The sequence below is a fragment of the Gallinula chloropus genome, assembly GCF_964237585.1.
Source record: "Gallinula chloropus genome assembly, chromosome: 31".
Classification (NCBI taxonomy): Eukaryota; Metazoa; Chordata; class Aves; order Gruiformes; family Rallidae; genus Gallinula; species Gallinula chloropus.
The window spans coordinates 1,787,340-1,805,270 of NC_140116.1; the positions used below are offsets into that span (position 1 = coordinate 1,787,340).

Here is a 17,931-nt window from a genome sequence, read left to right on the forward strand (position 1 = left end):
GCAGAGACCCTTGGCTCAGTGGGGCTGGGGGTTGGGGGGCTGGGGAGGGGGGGCTGAGGGGGGTGTGGGGGGGAGCCCACCTGGCCCCCCCGTGCCGGTGGGGGTGGGGGGGGGGCTGGGTGCCCACCCACGCCCTTACGTAAGGGGCTTATTAATATTCCCCGGGGGCTGCGGCTCGGCGCGTGCCTGCGGGGGTGCTGCCGTGCCCCCCCCCCACCTTCCATCCCCCCCCCCCAGCCTTGTGCACGTGCCCAGAGCCCCCCCAGACCCTCAGGTGTCCTGATGGGACACGGATGGGGGGTTTGGGGGGGGGGGTGTCACAGGTTGGGGGTACAGGGGGGGTGGGTGAGCCCAGGGGAGGGGGTTCCCCCGAGCTCCCCAAACCCCCCGCCCCTTGACCCCTTTAGGGGGGGGGGGCGATGCCCTCGCAGGCCCAGGACCCCCCCCACCCCACCCCACCCTCGGGTTTGAGCAGGTCCTACAGTAACTCGGGAGGTGTGATGAGCCGGGCGGGTCTCAGCGGGGAGCGGGGCTGGGAGAGGGGGCTGGGGGGGGGGGGTGTCGGGGAGCCCCCCCTGCCCCAGCACGTGGCTCGCCCCCCCCCGTGCACACACATGGGGGGGCACTGAGTTAGGGGCTCCCCCAGGACCCGTGGGGGTCTTAGGGCACCTGCACCCCCTCCCCCCAACTCCAGCTCCACAGGGGGCCTGGGACGCCCCCTCCCCAAATAGCAGCTGTGTGGATTTGGGCACCTCCCTGCCCATGGGGGGTCTCGGGGCACCCACCGCCCACCCATCACTCCTCGGGGGTCCCGGGGCACCCACCGCCCACCCATCGCTCCTCGGGAGTCCTGGGGCAACCCCCCCTCCCCAATCGCTCCTCAGGGGTCCCCAGGAACCCACCGCCCACCCATCACTCCTCGGGGGTCCCAGGGCAGCCCCCCCTCCCCAATCACTCCTCAGGGGTCCCCAGGAACCAACCGCCCACCCATCACTCCTCGGGGGTCCTGGGGCACCCACCGCCCACCCATCACTCCTCGGGGGTCCCGGGGCAGCCCCCCCTCCCCAATCGCTCCTCGGGGGTCCTGGGGCAGCCCCCCCTCCCCAATCGCTCCTCAGGGGTCCTGGGGCACCCACCGCCCACCCATCGCTCCTCGGGGGCCCCCAGGAACCCACCGCCCACCCATCGCTCCTCGGGGGACCTGCAGCACCCCCCGCCCCCTCATCGCTCCTCGGGGGTCCCGGGGCACCCACCGCCCACCCATCACTCCTCGGGGGTCCTGGGGCAGCCCCCCCTCCCCAATCGCTCCTCAGGGGTCCCGGGGCACCCCCCTCCCCAATCGCTCCTCGGGGGTCCCGGGGCACCCACCGCCCACCCATCGCTCCTCGGGGGTCCCAGGGCAGCCCCCCCTCCCCAATCGTTTTTCAGGGGTCCCGGGGCAGCCCCCCCTCCCCAATCACTCCTCGGGGGTCCCGGGGCACCCCCCGCCCCCTCATCGCTCCTGGGGGGTCCCGGTGCACCCACCACCCACCCATCGCTCCTCGGGGGTCCCGGGGCTGCCCCCCCTCCCCAATCGCTCCTCAGGGGTCCTGGGGCACCCACCGCCCACCCATGGCTCCTCGGGGGTCCTGGGGCAGCCCCCCCTCCCCAGTCGCTCCTCGGGGGTCCCGGTGCACCCACCGCCCACCCATCACTCCTCGGGGGTCCCAGGGCAGCCCCCCCTCCCCAATCGCTCCTCGGGGGACCTGCAGCACCCCCCGCCCCCTCATCGCTCCTGGGGGGTCCCGGTGCACCCACCACCCACCCATCGCTCCTCGGGGGTCCTGGGGCAGCCCCCACTCCCCAATCACTCCTCAGGGGTCCCCAGGACCCCACCACCCCCTCATCGCTCCTCGGGGGTCCCGGGGCACCCCCCGCCCCCTCCCCAGCGCGGGGCTGGGCGGTTCCCGGTCGCCGGTGCCGCCCCCGGCTCCCCCCGCCCCTCCCCGCCCCTCCCGCCGGTAGCGGCTCGGGGAAAGTTGCGGCGGAGACAGACCCGGCGGCACCGGCAGCACCGGCGGGAGGAGGAGGAGGAGGAGGAGGAGGAGGCGGCGGCGGGGGGGTAGGGGGGGGACACCGGCCGAGCATCCCCGGGTAGGAGCGCGCAGCATCCCCGGTCCTACCCCCCCCACCCTCCCCACACAACCGGCCACCCGCCGGTCCTCCCCGCCCCCGGGCGCTGCCGGTGGCCGGTTCTCCTCCTCCCTCTGCCTTCCTCCCCCCCCTCCTCCCCCTCCCCATCGCCGGTTCTCCCCAGCCCGGTGCTCCCACCCCCGGTGCCATCTTAGCTCCGCCGCCCGGGCCGGGGCTGCCTGCGCAGCCGCCGGGTACCGGCTGCAGGAGGGGAGGGGGTTGTGGTGCTGCTTTGGGGAGGGGGCTTGGGGAAGGGGGTCCCTTCCCCGGGGGGGCTGGCGGGGCGGGAGCGGCTGCTCGGCCGCTGCCCGCCGGTCCCTGGATGGGGGGGGGGTGAGGGGGGGGGCTGAGGGCGCGTCCCCGCAGGGGCCATGGAGCCGCCGCGGAACCTGCCGGGGCTGGAGCCCGAGCGGGGGGCGCCGGACCCGGCCGGGGGGTGCCCGTCCCCGCTGGAGATCAAGTCCGCCCCCAGCAAGAAGATTTGGGTCAAGCTCCGGGCGCTGTGAGTGACCCCCCCACCCCCCCACCCTATCCCACCCCCCCCCCACCCTGAGCCCACCCCGAGCGGTGCACCCCATCAGCACCCTGACACCCCCCCCCCCCCCCCAACCCCTGCTTTGGGGACCCCTCCTCATCCTCTGACACCTCCCACCCCCCTGGTGCACCCTACTCCACTCTGGGGACCCCTCCTCATCCTCTAACACCCACCCCCCCACCCACCCCTGGTGCACCCTACTCCGCTTTGGGGACCCCTCCTCATCCTCTAACACCCCCCCCCCACCCCCCCGGTGCACCCTACTCCACTTTGGGGACCCCTCCTCATCCTCTAACACCCCCCCACCCACCCCCCTGGTGCACCCTACTCCGCTTTGGGGACCCCTCCTCATCCTCTAACACCCCCCCCACACACACCCCTGGTGCACCCTACTCCACTTTGGGGACCCCTCCTCATCCTCTAACACCCCCCCCACCACCCCCTTGGTGCACCCTACTCCGCTTTGGGGACCCCTCCTCATCCTCTAACACCCACCCCCCCACCCCTGGTGCACCCTACTCCACTTTGGGGACCCTTCCTCATCCTCTAACACCCTCCCCACCCACCCCCCTGGTGCACCCTACTCCACTTTGGGGACCCTTCCTCATCCTCTAGCATCCCCCCCCCCTCCATGGTGCCCCCCACTCCACGCAGGACCCCCCTTGTGTGTCCCCCCCCTCCCTTCCCAGTCACCTCCCCCAGGACACCCCCTGCGCTGGGGCACTGGGACCCCCTTGGGTGGGCGCACCCATAACCTTGGGGGTGGGTCTGATGGGGCAGCTCTTGGGGGGCTGGGTGGGGGTCCCCCCAGTGCAGCCCCCCCCCCAACACCCTGCACCCCCTCTGGCAGGTGGGGGGGGGGGCTGGGCTGCCCTGAACTCTTGGAGGGGGGAGTAGAGTGGGTGCTGTAGGCACAGGGGAGGGGGTGTCACCCTCTGACACCCCTGGGTGCCCCCCTGATGGGTGGGTGCCACCCCCTCAGCTGTGAGCTCACGTGTGCGTGGTAACCCCCTCCCCAGCCTGCGGCACGGGGCCTCGTGCGAGGGGCGTGCGAGGGGCACGTGAGGGGCGTGCGAGGGGCATGCGAGGGGCGCAGCCGTGGGTGTGCGAGGGGCACATGAGGGGTGTGCGAGGGGTGTGCAAGGGGCACAGCCGTGGGTGTGCGAGGGGCACGTGAGGGGTGTGCAAGGGGCACAGCCGTGGGTGTGCGAGGGGCACGTGAGGGGTGTGCAAGGGGCACAGCTGTGGGTGTGCAAGGGGCGTGCAAGGGGCACGTGAGGGGCGCAGCCGTGGGTGTGCGAGGGGCACGTGAGGGGCGTGCAAGGGGTGTGCAAGGGGCGCAGCCGTGGGTGTGCAAGGGGCACGTGAGGGGTGTGCAAGGGGCATTTGAGGGGCGTGTGAGGGGCACAGCCGTGGGTGTGCAAGGGACATGTGAGGGGCGTGCGAGGGGTGCAGCCGTGGGCGTGCAAGGGGCACGTGATGGGCACGTGAGGGGCGTGCAAGGGGTGTGCAAGGGACATTTGAGGGATGTGTGAGGGGCACAGCCGTGGGTGTGCAAGGGGCACGTGAGGAGCGTGCAAGGGGCATGTGAGGGGCGTTTGAGGGGCGTTTGAGGGGTGCAGCCGTGGGCGTGCAAGGGGCATGTGAGGGGCGTTTGAGGGGCGCAGCTGTGGGTGTGCAAGGGGCACGTGAGGGGCATGCAAGGGGCACGTGAGGGGCGTTTGAGGGGCGTTTGAGGGGCGCAGCCTTGGGCGTGCGAGGGGCACGTGAGGGTCTGACCCGCACGTGGCGCCCGGCGAAGCCCCACGTGTGCCGGGTGACACACGGGGACGGGAGCTCGTGGCACACGCGTGTTGGTGCCAGAGGTGTCGAGTGTGTCACACGTGAGCCCAAGGCCGGGCTCAGCCGGGGTGTGAAATGTGGGTGCTGGGGCTCCCCAGGGGCCTCGTGTGTCACACGTGTGAGTGTCCAGCCCTGTGTGTGTGTCACACGTGTGAGTTTCCAGCCCCGTGTGTCACACGTGTGAGTGTCCAGCCCCGTGTGTGTGTCACACGTGTGTGAGACCAGCCCTGTTTGTGTGTCACACGTGTGAGTGACCAGCCCTGTGTGTGTCACACGTGTGAGTGTCCAGCCCTGTGTGTGTTGCACATGTGAGTGACCAGCCCCGTGTGTCACACGTGTGAGTCTGACCAGCCCCATGTCACACGTGTGAGTGCCCAGCCCCGTGTGTGTCACACGTGTGACCAGCCCCGTGTGTCACACATGTGACAGCCCCGTGTGTCACACGCGTGTGAGCCCTGGCTGGGAGCTTGCACACGCATGTGCACAGGGCCGTGTGGGTGCACAGGGTGCCAGCGGCTCTGGAATCCCCACATCAGGCCTGGGATGGGGTGGGGGGCGGCACTGGGATGGGGGGGGCGGCACTGGGATGGCACTGGGATGGGGGGGATGGCACTGGGATGTGGTGGGGGGCGGCACTGGGATGGGGGGGTGGCACTGGGATGTGGTGGGGGGTGGCACTGGGATGGGGGGGTGGCACTGGGATGTGGTGGGGGGTGGCACTGGGATGGGGGGGGCGGCACTGGGATGGGGGGGTGGTACTGGGATGAGGGGGGTGGCACTGGGTTGGGGGGGGTGGCACTGGGATGGGGGGGGTGGCACTGGGTTGGGGGGGGTGGCAGCAGCAGCGGGGGCCGTGGGTGGTGACAGGCAGCCCGTGGGGACCGTGGGGGTGGGTGGTGGCACCGTGTGTCCCCCCCCCACCCCCAGGCAGCGTGATGCAGCCAGCCCCCTGCTCCCCATCCCCCCCCTCCCTGGGCTCCCCTCGGGGGTCCCCCATGGCCCCCCACCCAGGGTAGGGGGTGCTGGGGGTGGGTGTCCCCAGGGGTGGGGGGCAGGGCACAGGAAGGTGACAGGTGCCTTTGCCAAGGTCACGACCCCCCCCTCACACTGGCTTCGGATGGGACGTCTGGCTGTGTCCCCCCCAGTCCCCCTCCCCAAACCCCAGTCCCCCTCTCTCCCCATCACCCATCACCTGTCACCTTGGGGGGGGGGCACACGGTGACCCCCCCACCACATGGACCCCGGGGTGATTTGGGGGGACAGCCCATCCCGTGGGGTTTGGAGCTGTGGGGGGGGGGACACACACCGTGACCCCGGGTGGGACAGTCCCTGTGCCACCCTGTGTCCCCCCCCCCCCCCGTGCCTCAGTGTCCCCAGGGGGCTGGTGTGGCTGGGGCTTGGCTGGGGCTTGGCTGATGGGGACACGTGTGGGGCAGTGGGGACGGGTGTCACCAGCCTTGGGGACACTGTGGTGGGGGGCTGGGACCCACTGGGTGGGGAGTGGTGGGACCCATTGGGGACCAGTGGGGACCCGGTGGGTGCTGGGTGGGCACTGGTGGGACCTGCTGGGGACCCGCTGGGTGCTGGTAGCAGCGCTGGGGACCTGCTGGGTGGCAGCAGCTGTGACAGTGACACCTTTGGGAGGGGACAGGGTGGCTGGAGGGCTGGCCCAGACCAGGACAGGGGTGACATGGGACCCCCCTCGCCCCAGCCCAGGGGGAGCTGGTGGAGCTCTGGAGGGGCTGTGCCAGCCCCTGTCAGGCTGTGACAGCCTGTGACAGCCTGTGATGTCCCATGGCAGGCCACATCCCCATCCCCATCCCCTCCCCATCCCCTCCCCATCCCCTCCCCATCCCCTCCCCATCCCCATCCCCATCCCATCCCCATCCCATCCCCATCCCATCCCCATCCCCGTCCCCGTCCCCGTCCCCATCCCATCCCCATCCCCATCCCCATCCCATCCCATCCCCATCCCCATCCCCATCCCCATCCCCATCCCCATCCCCATCCCCATCCCCACCCCACCCCACCCCACCCCATCCCCATCCCCATCCCCATCCCCATCCCCATCCCCTCCCATCCCATCCCCATCCCCATCCCCATCCCCATCCCCATCCCCATCCCCATCCCCATCCCCATCCCATCCCATCCCCTCCCATCCCACCCAGCACTCGCGGTGGCTGCGGGGGCTGCGCTTTCCCGGGCAGCCAGATGGGATTCCCTCTCCCCTCCCTCCCCCTCCCCTCCCTCCCGCCTCCTCATCCCCCCCTCCCAGCCAGACAGACGGACACACAGACAGATGGCCGGGGGCCGGCTGGCGACCGGCACACGCGTGTTCAGGCGTGTGCCAGACAGGGAGGGGTCACCCCGGGGCTGGGGGGGGGGGCTGGGGACAGGGGAAGGTGCCCACGCGTGTGGGAGGGGGTGGGTCTGTGGGTCTGTCCCCCCACTCCCCTCCCCCCGTGTCCCCTGTGGGTGTCACAGGCTGGTGGGGGAAGGGCGGCCACACTGGTTTCCTGTCCCCGCGTCCCCACGCTGCTGGGACGCCCTTGGGTGCTGTTGGGACCCCCCTGGGTGCTGCTGTCACCCCATGGCAGAGCTGGTGGCACTGCACAAGATCCACTGGAGGTGAGTCCCTGGGGACCCCCCCCCGGGACCCTCAGCACCCAGGGTGGGGGAGGTTTCTTGAAGGGGTGGGAGGGGAAACTGAGGCACGGCCAGAGGGGTGCTGGGGACACTCACCTGTGGCCCAAAAGGCTGGGTGCAGGATGAGCTCTGGGTGCTGGGTGCAGGGTGCTGAGTACTGGATGTGGGATGTGTTCTGGGATGCTGGGTGCAGGATGAGCTCTGGGAGCAGGATGAGCCCAGGGTGCTGGGTGCAGGGTGCTGGGTACTGGATGCAGGATCTATTCTGGACATGGGGTGCTGGGTGCAGGATGAGCTCTGGGTGCTGAGCCCCGGATGCTGGGTGCAAGATGAGCTGTGTGTGCAGGGGTGTTAGGTGCAGGGTGCTGGGTACCGGATGCAGGATGAGCCCAGGGTGCTGGGTGCAGGATGAGCTCTGGGTGCTGGATGTTGGGTGCAGGGTGCTGAGTACCGTATGCAGGATGGGCCCTGGGTGCTGGGTGCAGGATGAGTGCTGGGAGCAGGATGAGCTCTGGGTGCTGGATGTCGGGTGCAGGGTGCTGAGTACCAGATGTGGGATGTGTTCTGGGATGCTGGGTGCAGGATGAGTGCTGGGTGTAGGATGAGCCCAGGGTGCTGGGTGCAGGATGAGTGCTGGGTGCAGGATGAGCTCTGGATGCTGGGTGTTGAGTGCAGGGTGCTGAGTACTGGATGCAGGATGGACCCTGGGTGCTGGCTGCAGGATGAGCCCCTGGGTGCTGGCTGCAGGATGAGCCCCTGGGTGCTGGGTGCAGGATGAGCTCTGGGTGCTGGGTGCAGGATGAGCTCTGGGTGCAGGATGAGCCCCTGGGTGCTGGGTGCAGGATGAGCCCCTGGTGCTGGGTGCAGGATGAGCTCTGGGTGCAGGATGAGCCCCTGGGTGCTGGGTGCAGGATGAGCCCATGGGTGCTGGGAGCAGGATGAGCTCTGGGTGCTGGGTGTGCGGTACCACAGCGCACACCCACCCCTCCCCCACCTCTCACCCCCCCCCACCCCTTCTGGGGGTTCCCCGGGCAGCTACCCCCACCCCACCCCACCCTGGTGCCCACTCCCACCCCACGCCCATGGGTGCTGCCCAGGCGTGTCAGGGCGCGTGTCCCCCCGTGTCCCCCGTGTCCCCATGTCCCCCCGTGTCCCCCCATGTCCCCCCGTGTCCCCCCGTGTCCCCCGTGTCCCCCATGTCCCCGTGTCCTCGTGTCCCCCCATGTCCCCGTGTCCCCCCGTGTCCCCCCGTGTCCCCCCGTGTCCCCCCATGTCCCCCCATGTCCCCGTGTCCCCTCGTGTCCCCTCGTGTCCCCCCATGTCCCCCCATGTCCCCCATATGTCCCCCATGTCCCCCATGTCCCCCATGTCCCCCATGTCCCCCCACGTCCCCCATGTCCCCCCACGTCCCCGTGTCCCCCGTGTCCCCCCATGTCCCCATGTCCCCATGTCCCCCGTGTCCCCATGTCCCCCGTGTCCCCGTGTCCCCGTGTCCCCCCAGGCTGCGGTACCTGGTGAAGCAGCTGGAGACGGGCGAGGTGAACGTGGAGGAGCTGAAGAGGAACCTGGAGTACGCGGCCTCGCTGCTGGAGGCCGTCTGCATCGACGAGACCAGGTGGGGCTGGGGGCGGCACCACGGGGAGGGGCGGTGGGGGGTGGGGGGGTGATGATGATGACGATGATGCCCCTTCTCTCGCCCCTTCTCGCCATGACCCTGATGATGATGGTGCCCCTCCTGATGATGCTGCTGGTGCTGCCCATCCTCTCACCCCTTCCTGCCATGACCATGATGATGATGATGATGGTGATGATGATGATGATGATGATGATGATGATGGTGATGCCCATCCTCTTCTCCCTTCCTGCCATGGCCGTGCTGCTGCTGGTGCCCATCCTGCTGCTGTTGGTGCTGGTGCCCATCCTGATAATGATGCTGCTGGTGGTGCTGGTGCCCATCCTGATGACGGTGCTGGTGCCCATCCTGATGATGCTGCTGCTGGTGCCCATCCTGCTGCTCCTGGTGGTGCTGGTGCTCATCCTGATGATGCTGCTGGTGCCCATCCTGATGCTCCTGGTGGTGCTGGTGCTCATCCTGATGATGCTGCTGGTGCCCATCCTGCTGCTCCTGGTGGTGCTGATGCCCACCGTGCTGCTGCTGCTGGTGCTGCTGGTGCCCACCCTGTTGCTGCTGCTGCTGGTGCTGCTGGTGCCCATCCTGGTGGTGGTGCTGGTGCCCATCCTGCTGCTGCTGCTGGTGCCCATCCTGATGCTGGTGCCCATCCTGATGATGCTGCTGGTGGTGCTGGTGCCCATCCTGCTGCTGGTGCCCATCCTGGTGGTGCTGGTGCCCATCCTGCTGATGGTACTGGTGCTCATACTGATGATGCTGCTGGTGGTGCTGGTGCTCATCCTGATGATGCTGCTGGTGCCCATCCTGATGCTGCTGCTGGTGCCCATCCTGCTGGTGGTGCTGGTGCCGGCGGTGTTGGTGCCCATGCTGGTGCCCATGCTGATGCTGGTGCCATCCTGCTGGTGGTGCTGGTGCTGGTGCTGGCGGTGCTGGTGCCCATCCTGGTGCCCATGCTGCTGGTGCTGGCGGTGCCGGTGGCCGCGCCGGCCCCGCGCCCCCTCAGGCAGATGCTGGACACGGAGGACGAGCTGCGGGAGATGCGCTCGGACGCGGCGGTGCCCTCGGAGGTGCGGGACTGGCTGGCCGCCACCTTCACGCAGCAGGCGCGGGCCAAGGGCCGCCGCGCCGAGGAGAAGCCCAAGTTCCGCAGCATCGTGCACGCCGTCCAGGCCGGCATCTTCGTGGAGAGGTGGGTGCTGGGGGGGGCACGGCCACCCCCTCCCCACCCACCCCATCCCCCTCCCCACCCACCCCATCCCCCTCCCCACACACCCATCCCACCCCCCATGGATGGGCAAGGGGGGGCTGGCTGGGGTGTGGGGGGGGGGTGTTGGGGCTTTGCCGGGGTGGGGGGGTCCCAGCCAGGGAGTGTCTTGGCACCAGGGTTTGAGCCTGAGCACCCAAGTGGGGCCCCCAGCACCCAGCTCTGCACCCCCAAGGTGCCCCCCAGGTCTGCACCCCAAGGTGCCCCCCAGGTCTGCCCCCAGCCCCCCAGCTCTGTCCCCCAGGTTTGACCTCCAGCCCCCCAGCTCTGCCCCCAGCACCCAGCTCTGCCCCCCAAGGTGCCCCCCAGACCCCAGCTCTGTCCCCAGCTCTGCCCTAGCACCCAGGTCTGCGCCACAAGGTGCCCCCCCCAGCTCCCCAGCTCTGCCCCCAGCACCCAGCTCTGCCCCCAGCCCCTCACCTCTGCCCCCCAGCCCCCCCAGCCCTGCTCCCCCCTCAGCCCTTTCCACACCCCCCCAATTGCAGGATGTTCCGCCGGACGTACACGGCCGTGGGGCCCAGCTACTCCACCTCTGTCCTGAACTGCCTGAAGGTACCGTGGGGCGCAGGGGGCACCCCAACATCCCCCCAACCCCCCGCTCAGAGGATACCACCCTGCTGCCCTGATCTGGGCACAGGGCCATCCCATCCACATCCCCATGCCCATCCCATGCCCATCCCATGCCCATGCCCATCCCCATCCCCATCCCATCCCCATCCCATCCCATCCCCATCCCCATCCCATCCCCATCCCACCCCATCCCCATCCCCATCCCCATCCCCATCCCCATCCCATCCCATCCCATCCCATCCCCACCCCACCAATTCAGCACCACATTGGGGGCACCGCTGGGTGTCACCGGGTGTCGGGGCTGCCCCAGCACTGGGGGTAACACCCCCATGACCCTCCCCCCTTTCCCCACCCCCCCCCCCCAGACCCTGGACCAGTGGTGCTTCGATGTCTTCGCTCTCAACCGGGTGACAGAGGATCACGCCCTGCGCACCATCGTCTTCGAGCTCTTCACCCGACACAACCTCAACAGCCGCTTCAAGGTGTGCGCCCACCCCCACCCCCACCCATGGGTGCCCTTAGGGTGCCCCCCCTGGGGTTTTGCCCCCCACCCCAAGCAGCCCATGTGTCCCAGATCCCCTCTGTCTTCCTGACGACGCTGCTGGACGCGCTGGAGGCCGGCTACGGAAAGTACCGGAATCCCTACCACAACCAGGTCCACGCTGCCGACGTCACCCAGACCGTCCATTGCTTCTTGCTCCGCACTGGCATGTTGGTATGGGGGGGGTGGGGGGGGTCTCCCATGGGAGGGGTCTCAGTGCCCACCCAGTGCCCACCCGCTTGGTCCAGGATGATGCTTGTTGCCATGGAGATGGCACCACCTGGTGATGGGAATGGAGGATGATGAGGGACATGGGGTGACACCCCACCCCGGTTTTGGGACACACACATGTGCATGCTTGTGGTGTGTCACACACTCCCCCCCCACCCTCCTGCTTGCCCACCCCCCACTCTGGCTCCCCACCCCTTGTGGGGTGGCCCTGGCAGCCCTGACACCCGCGTCCCCCAGCACTACCTGACGGAGATCGAGGTCCTGGCCATCATCTTCGCCGCCGCCATCCACGACTACGAGCACACGGGCACCACCAACAGCTTCCACATCCAGACCAAGTGAGGGCAGGGGGGGCACCCCACGGGGGGCACGGCACGGCACGGGGGGCATGGCATGCTGGTGGCACCCCACAGGTGACAGGGCGTGGCATGGATGGTGTGGCACCGTGCTGGTGGCTCCCCATGGGTGGCATGGTGCAGGTGGCACCGTGTGGCACACCACAGGGGGCATGGCACGGTGCTGGTGGCTCTCCATGGGTGGCATGGGACAGCGTGGATGGCACAGTGCAGGTGGCATGGTGTGGCATGGCATGGGTGGCATGGGACCTTGCTGGTGGCTCCCCATGGGTGACATGCATGGGGGGTCACAGCACAGTGCAGGTGGCACCCCATGGGTGACATGCATGGGTGGCATGGGACCATGCAGGTGGCTCCCCATGGGTGATATGGCATGGAAGGCATGGGACCATGCAGGTGGCTCCCCATGGGTGACATGGCATGGGGGGGTCATGGCACCGTGCTGGTGGCACCCCATGGGTGACATGCATGGGGGTCACAGCACAGTGCAGGTGGCTCCCCATGGGTGACATGCATGGGTGGCATGGCACTGTGCTGGTGGCACCCCATGGGTGACATGGCATGGGGGGGTCACGGCACGGTGCAGGTGGCTCCCCATGGGTGACATGCATGGGGGGTCATGGCACTGTGCAGGTGGCTCCCCATGGGTGACATGGCATGGGGGTCACAGCATGGTGCAGGTGGCACCCCATGGGTGATATGGCATGGGTGGCATGGGACCATGCAGGTGGCACCCCATGGGTAACTGGCATGGGTGGCATGGCACAGTGCAGGTGGCACCCCATGGGTGACATGCATGGGTGGCATGGCACCGTGCAGGTGGCACCCCATGGGTGACATGGCACAGTGCAGGTGGCACCCCATGGGGGTCACGGCACAGTGCAGGTGGCACCCCACGGGTGACATGGGACCATGCAGGTGGCACCCCACGGGTGACATGGCACAGTGCAGGTGGCACCCCATGGGGGTCACGGCACAGTGCAGGTGGCACCCCACGGGTGACATGGGACCATGCAGGTGGCACCCCACGGGTGACATGGCACGGTGCAGGTGGCACCCCATGGGGGTCACGGCACAGTGCAGGTGGCACCCCACGGGTGACATGGCACAGCGTGGTCAGACCAGGCAGGGCTGGGGCTCTGTTCCACTGACCTATGGCGCAGGAAGGGCTGAGCAGCACCCTGGGAGTGCCCACCCCAGGGTCAGGCCCCATCCGTGGGGGCCAGGGCTGCCCAGGGGCGGGGGGGGGGGGTGTGTGTGCTCATTCCCTGCCCCCCCCCCATCCCCACCACCCAGGTCAGACTGTGCCATCCTGTACAACGACCGCTCGGTGCTGGAGAACCACCACATCAGCGCCGTGTTCCGCATGATGCAGGACGAGGAGATGAACATCTTCATCAACCTCACCAAGGACGAGTTCGTGTAAGCTCCCTGCCCCCTGTCCACAGCCCCAGGGACTGTCCCCAGCTGGGACAGGGCAGTGGGGGGTCCTGAGTTTGAGGGGATCCCCCCCCTTTTCCCCTCCCCTGGGGCTGCAGGGAGCTGAGGGCTCTGGTGATCGAGATGGTCCTGGCCACCGACATGTCCTGCCACTTCCAGCAAGTCAAGTCCATGAAGACATCCCTGCAGCAGCTGGAGAGGTGAGGATGGAGGAAGAGGAGGAGGAGGGGTTTGGGGAAGGGGATGTGGGGGGGTTTTTTAAGGGGGGACACACCACCCTGAGCACCCCAAGCCCCTCGCCCAGGATTGACAAGTCCAAGGTGCTGTCGCTGCTGCTGCACGCGGCCGACATCAGCCACCCCACCAAGCAGTGGGCCGTGCACGGCCGCTGGACCAAGGCCCTGATGGAGGAGTTCTTCAGGCAGGTAGGGCCCCGGCGCCGCGGGCAGGGGGTGGCAGGGCACGGGGACCACCCCTGTGTCCCCCCCGACAAGCCCACCCCCCGGGTCAGCTGTCCTCCCTGTGTGTCCCCCGCCCCTCGCTGTGCCTCTCCAGGGGGACAAGGAGGCCGAGCTGGGGCTGCCCTTCTCCCCGCTCTGCGACCGCACGTCCACGCTGGTGGCCCAGTCCCAGATAGGTGAGGGGTGGCAGGGGCCTGGCCCCAGCGCTGTCACCTCGGGGGTGTCCCCACTGTCACCCCTGTCCCCAACCCTGTCCCCAGCGCTGTCACCTCGGGGGTGTCCACATCCCCACCCCTGTCCCCAGCCCTGTCACCTCGGGGGGGTGTCCCCATCCCCAACCCTGTCCCCTCTGGGGTGTCCACATCCCCACCCCTGTCCCCAAACCTGTCACCTCAGGGGTGTCCCCACTGTCACCCCTGTCCCCAACCCTGTCCCCAACCCTGTCCCCTCGGGGGTTTCCCCATCCCCACTCTTGTCCCCAGCCCTGTCACCTCAGGGGTGTCCACATCCCCATCCCCAACGCTGTCACCTTGGGGGTGTCCCCACTGTCACCCCTGTCCCCACCCATGTCACCTCTGGGGTGTCCACATCCCCATCCCCAACGCTGTCACCTCGGGGGTGTCCCCACTGTCACCCCATCCCCAACCCTGTCCCCTCTGGGGTGTCCACATCCCCATCCCCACCCTGTCCCCTCGGGGGTGTCCCCATCTCCACCCCATCCCCACCCCTGTCCCCAACCATGTCCCCCAACCATGTCACCTCTGGAGTGTCCCCATTGTCACCCCATCCCCACCCCTGTCCCCAACCCTGTCACCTCTGGGGTGTCCACATCCCCATCCCCAACCCTGTCCCCTTCAGGTTGTCCCCATTGTCACCCCTGCCCCCAACCCTGTCACCTCGGGGGTGTCCCCATCCCCACCCCACCCCCAACCCTGTCCCCTCAGGGGTGTCCCCACTGTCACCCCTGCCCCCAACTGTGTCACCTCGGGGGTGTCCCCATCCCCATCCCCAACCCTGTCACCTCAGGGGTGTCCCCAAGCCTGTCCCCTCAGGGGTGTCCCCATTCCCACCCCATCCCCAGCCCTGTCCCCTCCAGGGTGTCCCCATTGTCACCCCTGTCCCCAACCCTGTCCCCTCCGGGGTGTCCCCATTGTCACCCCATCCCCACCCCATCCACACCCCTGTCCCCTCTGGGGTGTCCCCATCCCCACCCCTGTCCCACCCCCTCCCAGGCTTCATTGACTTCATCGTGGAACCCACCTTCTCGGTGCTGACGGACGTGGCAGAGAAGATGGTTCTGCCCCAGGCTGAAGACGCCACCAAGGCCAAGGGCAGCGCTGGCCCCGCCCCGCCCGCCAGGTTGGGCCCTCACGTGCCTCAGTTTCCCCTTCCCCAGCGCGGGGAGGCCGGGGCGGGGGGGGAGGGAGGGGAGGTGGGTAGGGGGCAACCAGCAGTCATGGGGAGCTGGGATGTGGTGGTGGTGGTGGCGGCTCTGCCCTGTCCCTGTCCTGCCCCTGTCACTGCCCCTATCCTACCCCTGTCCCTGTCCCATCCCCAGCTGTCCCTGCCCCTGTCCTGCCCCTTTCCCTGTCCTGTCCCTGTCCTTTCCCTGTCCTGCCCCTGTCCCTGTCCTCTTCCTGCCCTGTCCCTGCCCCTGTCCCTGCCTTGTCCCCAGATGTCCCTGTCCCTGCCCCTGTCACTGCCCCTGTCCCGTCCCCAGCTGTCCCCAGCTGTCCCTGTCCCTTCCCCTGCCCCTGTCCTGTCCCCAGCTGTCCCTGTCCTGCCCCTGTCCCTGTCCTGCCCCTGTCCTGCTCCTGTCCCGCTCCTGTTCCTGTCCTGTCCCCAGCTGTCCCTATCCCTGCCCCTATCCCTGTCCCTGTCCCTGCCCCGTCCCCAGCTGTCCCCAGCTGTCCCCTGCCCCTGTCCCTGCCCTGTCCCTGTCCCGTCCCCAGCTGTCCCCAGCTGTCCCCTGCCCCTGCCCCTGCCCTGTCCCTGTCCCGTCCCCAGCTGTCCCTGTTCCTGTCCCTGCCCCTGTCCCTGCCCTGTCCCTGTCCCGTCCCCAGCTGTCCCTGTTCCTGTCCCTGCCCCTGTCCCTGCCCTGTCCCTGCCCCGTCCCCAGCTGTCCCCAGCTGTCCCCAGCTGTCCCCTGCCCGCAGCTCGCAGTGGCGGCAGCCGTCGCTGGATGAGCACCTGGAGCTGGGGGACATCAAACCCGACCTGGCCGGGTTCCGCTCCACCTGGACCAAGTACATCCAGGAGAACAAGCAGAAGTGGAAGGAGCGGGCGGCCAGCGGTAGGTGACCACGGCCACCATGGCCTCCATGGCCACCATGGCCTCCATGGCCTCCATGGCCACCACGGCCTCCATGGCCACCACGGCCACCACAGCCTCCATGGCCACCATGGCCACCACGGCCTCCATGGCCACCACGGCCTCCATGGCCACCATGCTCACCACGGCCACCATGACCTCCATGGCCACCATGACCTCCATGGCCACCATGACCTCCATGGCCTCCATGGCCACCACGGCCTCCACGGCCACCATGACCTCCATGGCCTCCATAGCCACCATGGACTCCATGGCCACCACGGCCACCATGCTCACCATGGCCTCCACGGCCACCATGACCTCCACGGCCACCATGGCCTCCACGGCCACCACAGCCTCCATGGCCACCATGGCCACCATGGCCTCCATGGCCACCATGGCCTCCATGGCCACCACGGCCTCCATGGCCACCATGGCCACCATGGCCTCCATGGCCTCCATGGCCACCACGGCCTCCACGGCCATTATGGCCACCACGGCCTCCACAGCCTCCACAGCCACCATGGCCTCTACAGCCACCATGCTCACCACGGCCACCACGGCCTCCACAGCCTCAATGGCCTCCATGGCCACCATGACCTCCACGGCCACCATGCTCACCATGGCCACCACGGCCTCCACAGCCTCTATGGCCACCACAGTCTCCACAGCCACCATGGACACTGCGGACACCACAGTCTCCATGTCCTCCACGGTCACCATGGCCCCCATGGGCACTACAGCCACCATGCTTACCATGGCCATCATGGCCTCCATGGCCAGCACAGAGGGGACAGAGACCCCCCCAACACCAGCTCCAGGCTGAGCCTCCCTGCGCGGGGACGCATCCCAAGCGTGTGGCAGTCCCCAGACACGTGGGCTGGGTGATACCCCTGAGGGGTGTGTGTGTGGGGGGGGCAAATTAGGGTCCCTGGAGGGGTCCCCACGCCCCGTGTCCCGCCACAGGCATCACCAACCAGGCGTCCATCGAGGAGCTGTCACCCTGCGAGGAGCAGCCACCCACCCCCCGCCACCGGCACAACGGGGACGTGGACTAACACCAGGAGGAGCGAGGTGGGGGGGCCTGGGAAGGGGGGGGGTTGTGGGGGCCCAAACACGGGCTGGGGCAGCGGTGGCATCACTGTCACGGCCACAACTGTCCCCGTGCCCCCCAGGTCCGTGCCCAGCCACGTGGCGCCTCCGACACCATCGACTTCAGCACCGGGAAGGAGCCGCCTGGGACCACAGAAGGATTTGGGCCCCCCCCTCCCTCCCATCCCCAACCCCAGCACCTCCCACCCCCCCCACTCCAAAGCCCCCTGGCAGCCCCCCCAGCTCCGGCTGCCTGTGCCAAAACCCAGGGGTGATGGTGATGGTGACACCCCCACCCCCCCCTCACTGCCACACGCCAGCGGCTGCCCGGCTGCCCCCCCTGTGTCCCCCCCCCAGCCCTGTGTCCCCCCCACCCCCCTCCACGCCGGGTTTGGGCCTCATGGCTTTTTAAAGATGCTTCTTCACCCCCCCCCTCCCCCCCCAGCCCTGAGCCCCCCCCCCCCCCCTTCCTAACCCCCCCACCCACCACAGAGCTGGGTGCTCGGGTGCTGCTGGGGATGATGGTGGCCCCCAGGGATGGGGGACAATGGCACTGCCACCCCCCCACCCCCCCCACCTTGTTCTGGCTGATGGGTGGCCCCAAGTGTGTGTGTGTGTGTGTCCCCCATCCCTCTCCTGGGATACGTGTCCCTGTGTCACCCCAGCTTGGGGACATGTCCCAATGGGGGGGGCTTGTCCCCAAATCCCCTGGCCCCAAGGTCACCTCGGGGTGGGGGGGGGGTAGCGAGGTGGGGAGGGGCTGGAGGGCAGGATTGGGCCCTGAAGGGGCAGTGCCAGCAGCCCCGGGGAGGGGGGGGGGGGCAGCACCCTGCGGTCCCC

The 17,931-nt window shown here is 69.0% G+C and overlaps 1 protein-coding gene across 1 annotated transcript; it reads left to right on the forward strand.

The window, feature by feature from the left end:
- Positions 1-2,543: 2,543 nt before the first annotated feature.
- Positions 2,544-17,057, forward strand: PDE1B (phosphodiesterase 1B; the record flags this gene model as incomplete). The annotated part of the gene is made up of 14 exons (XM_084277203.1): positions 2,544-2,674; positions 8,697-8,810; positions 9,829-10,014; positions 10,575-10,641; positions 11,025-11,141; positions 11,234-11,374; positions 11,669-11,769; positions 13,084-13,209; positions 13,326-13,427; positions 13,532-13,652; positions 13,783-13,864; positions 14,921-15,047; positions 15,845-15,981; positions 16,966-17,057. 14 exons carry the CDS (start codon positions 2,544-2,546, stop codon positions 17,055-17,057), a joined length of 1,644 nt encoding a protein of 547 aa, XP_084133329.1.
- Positions 17,058-17,931: the final 874 nt, after the last annotated feature.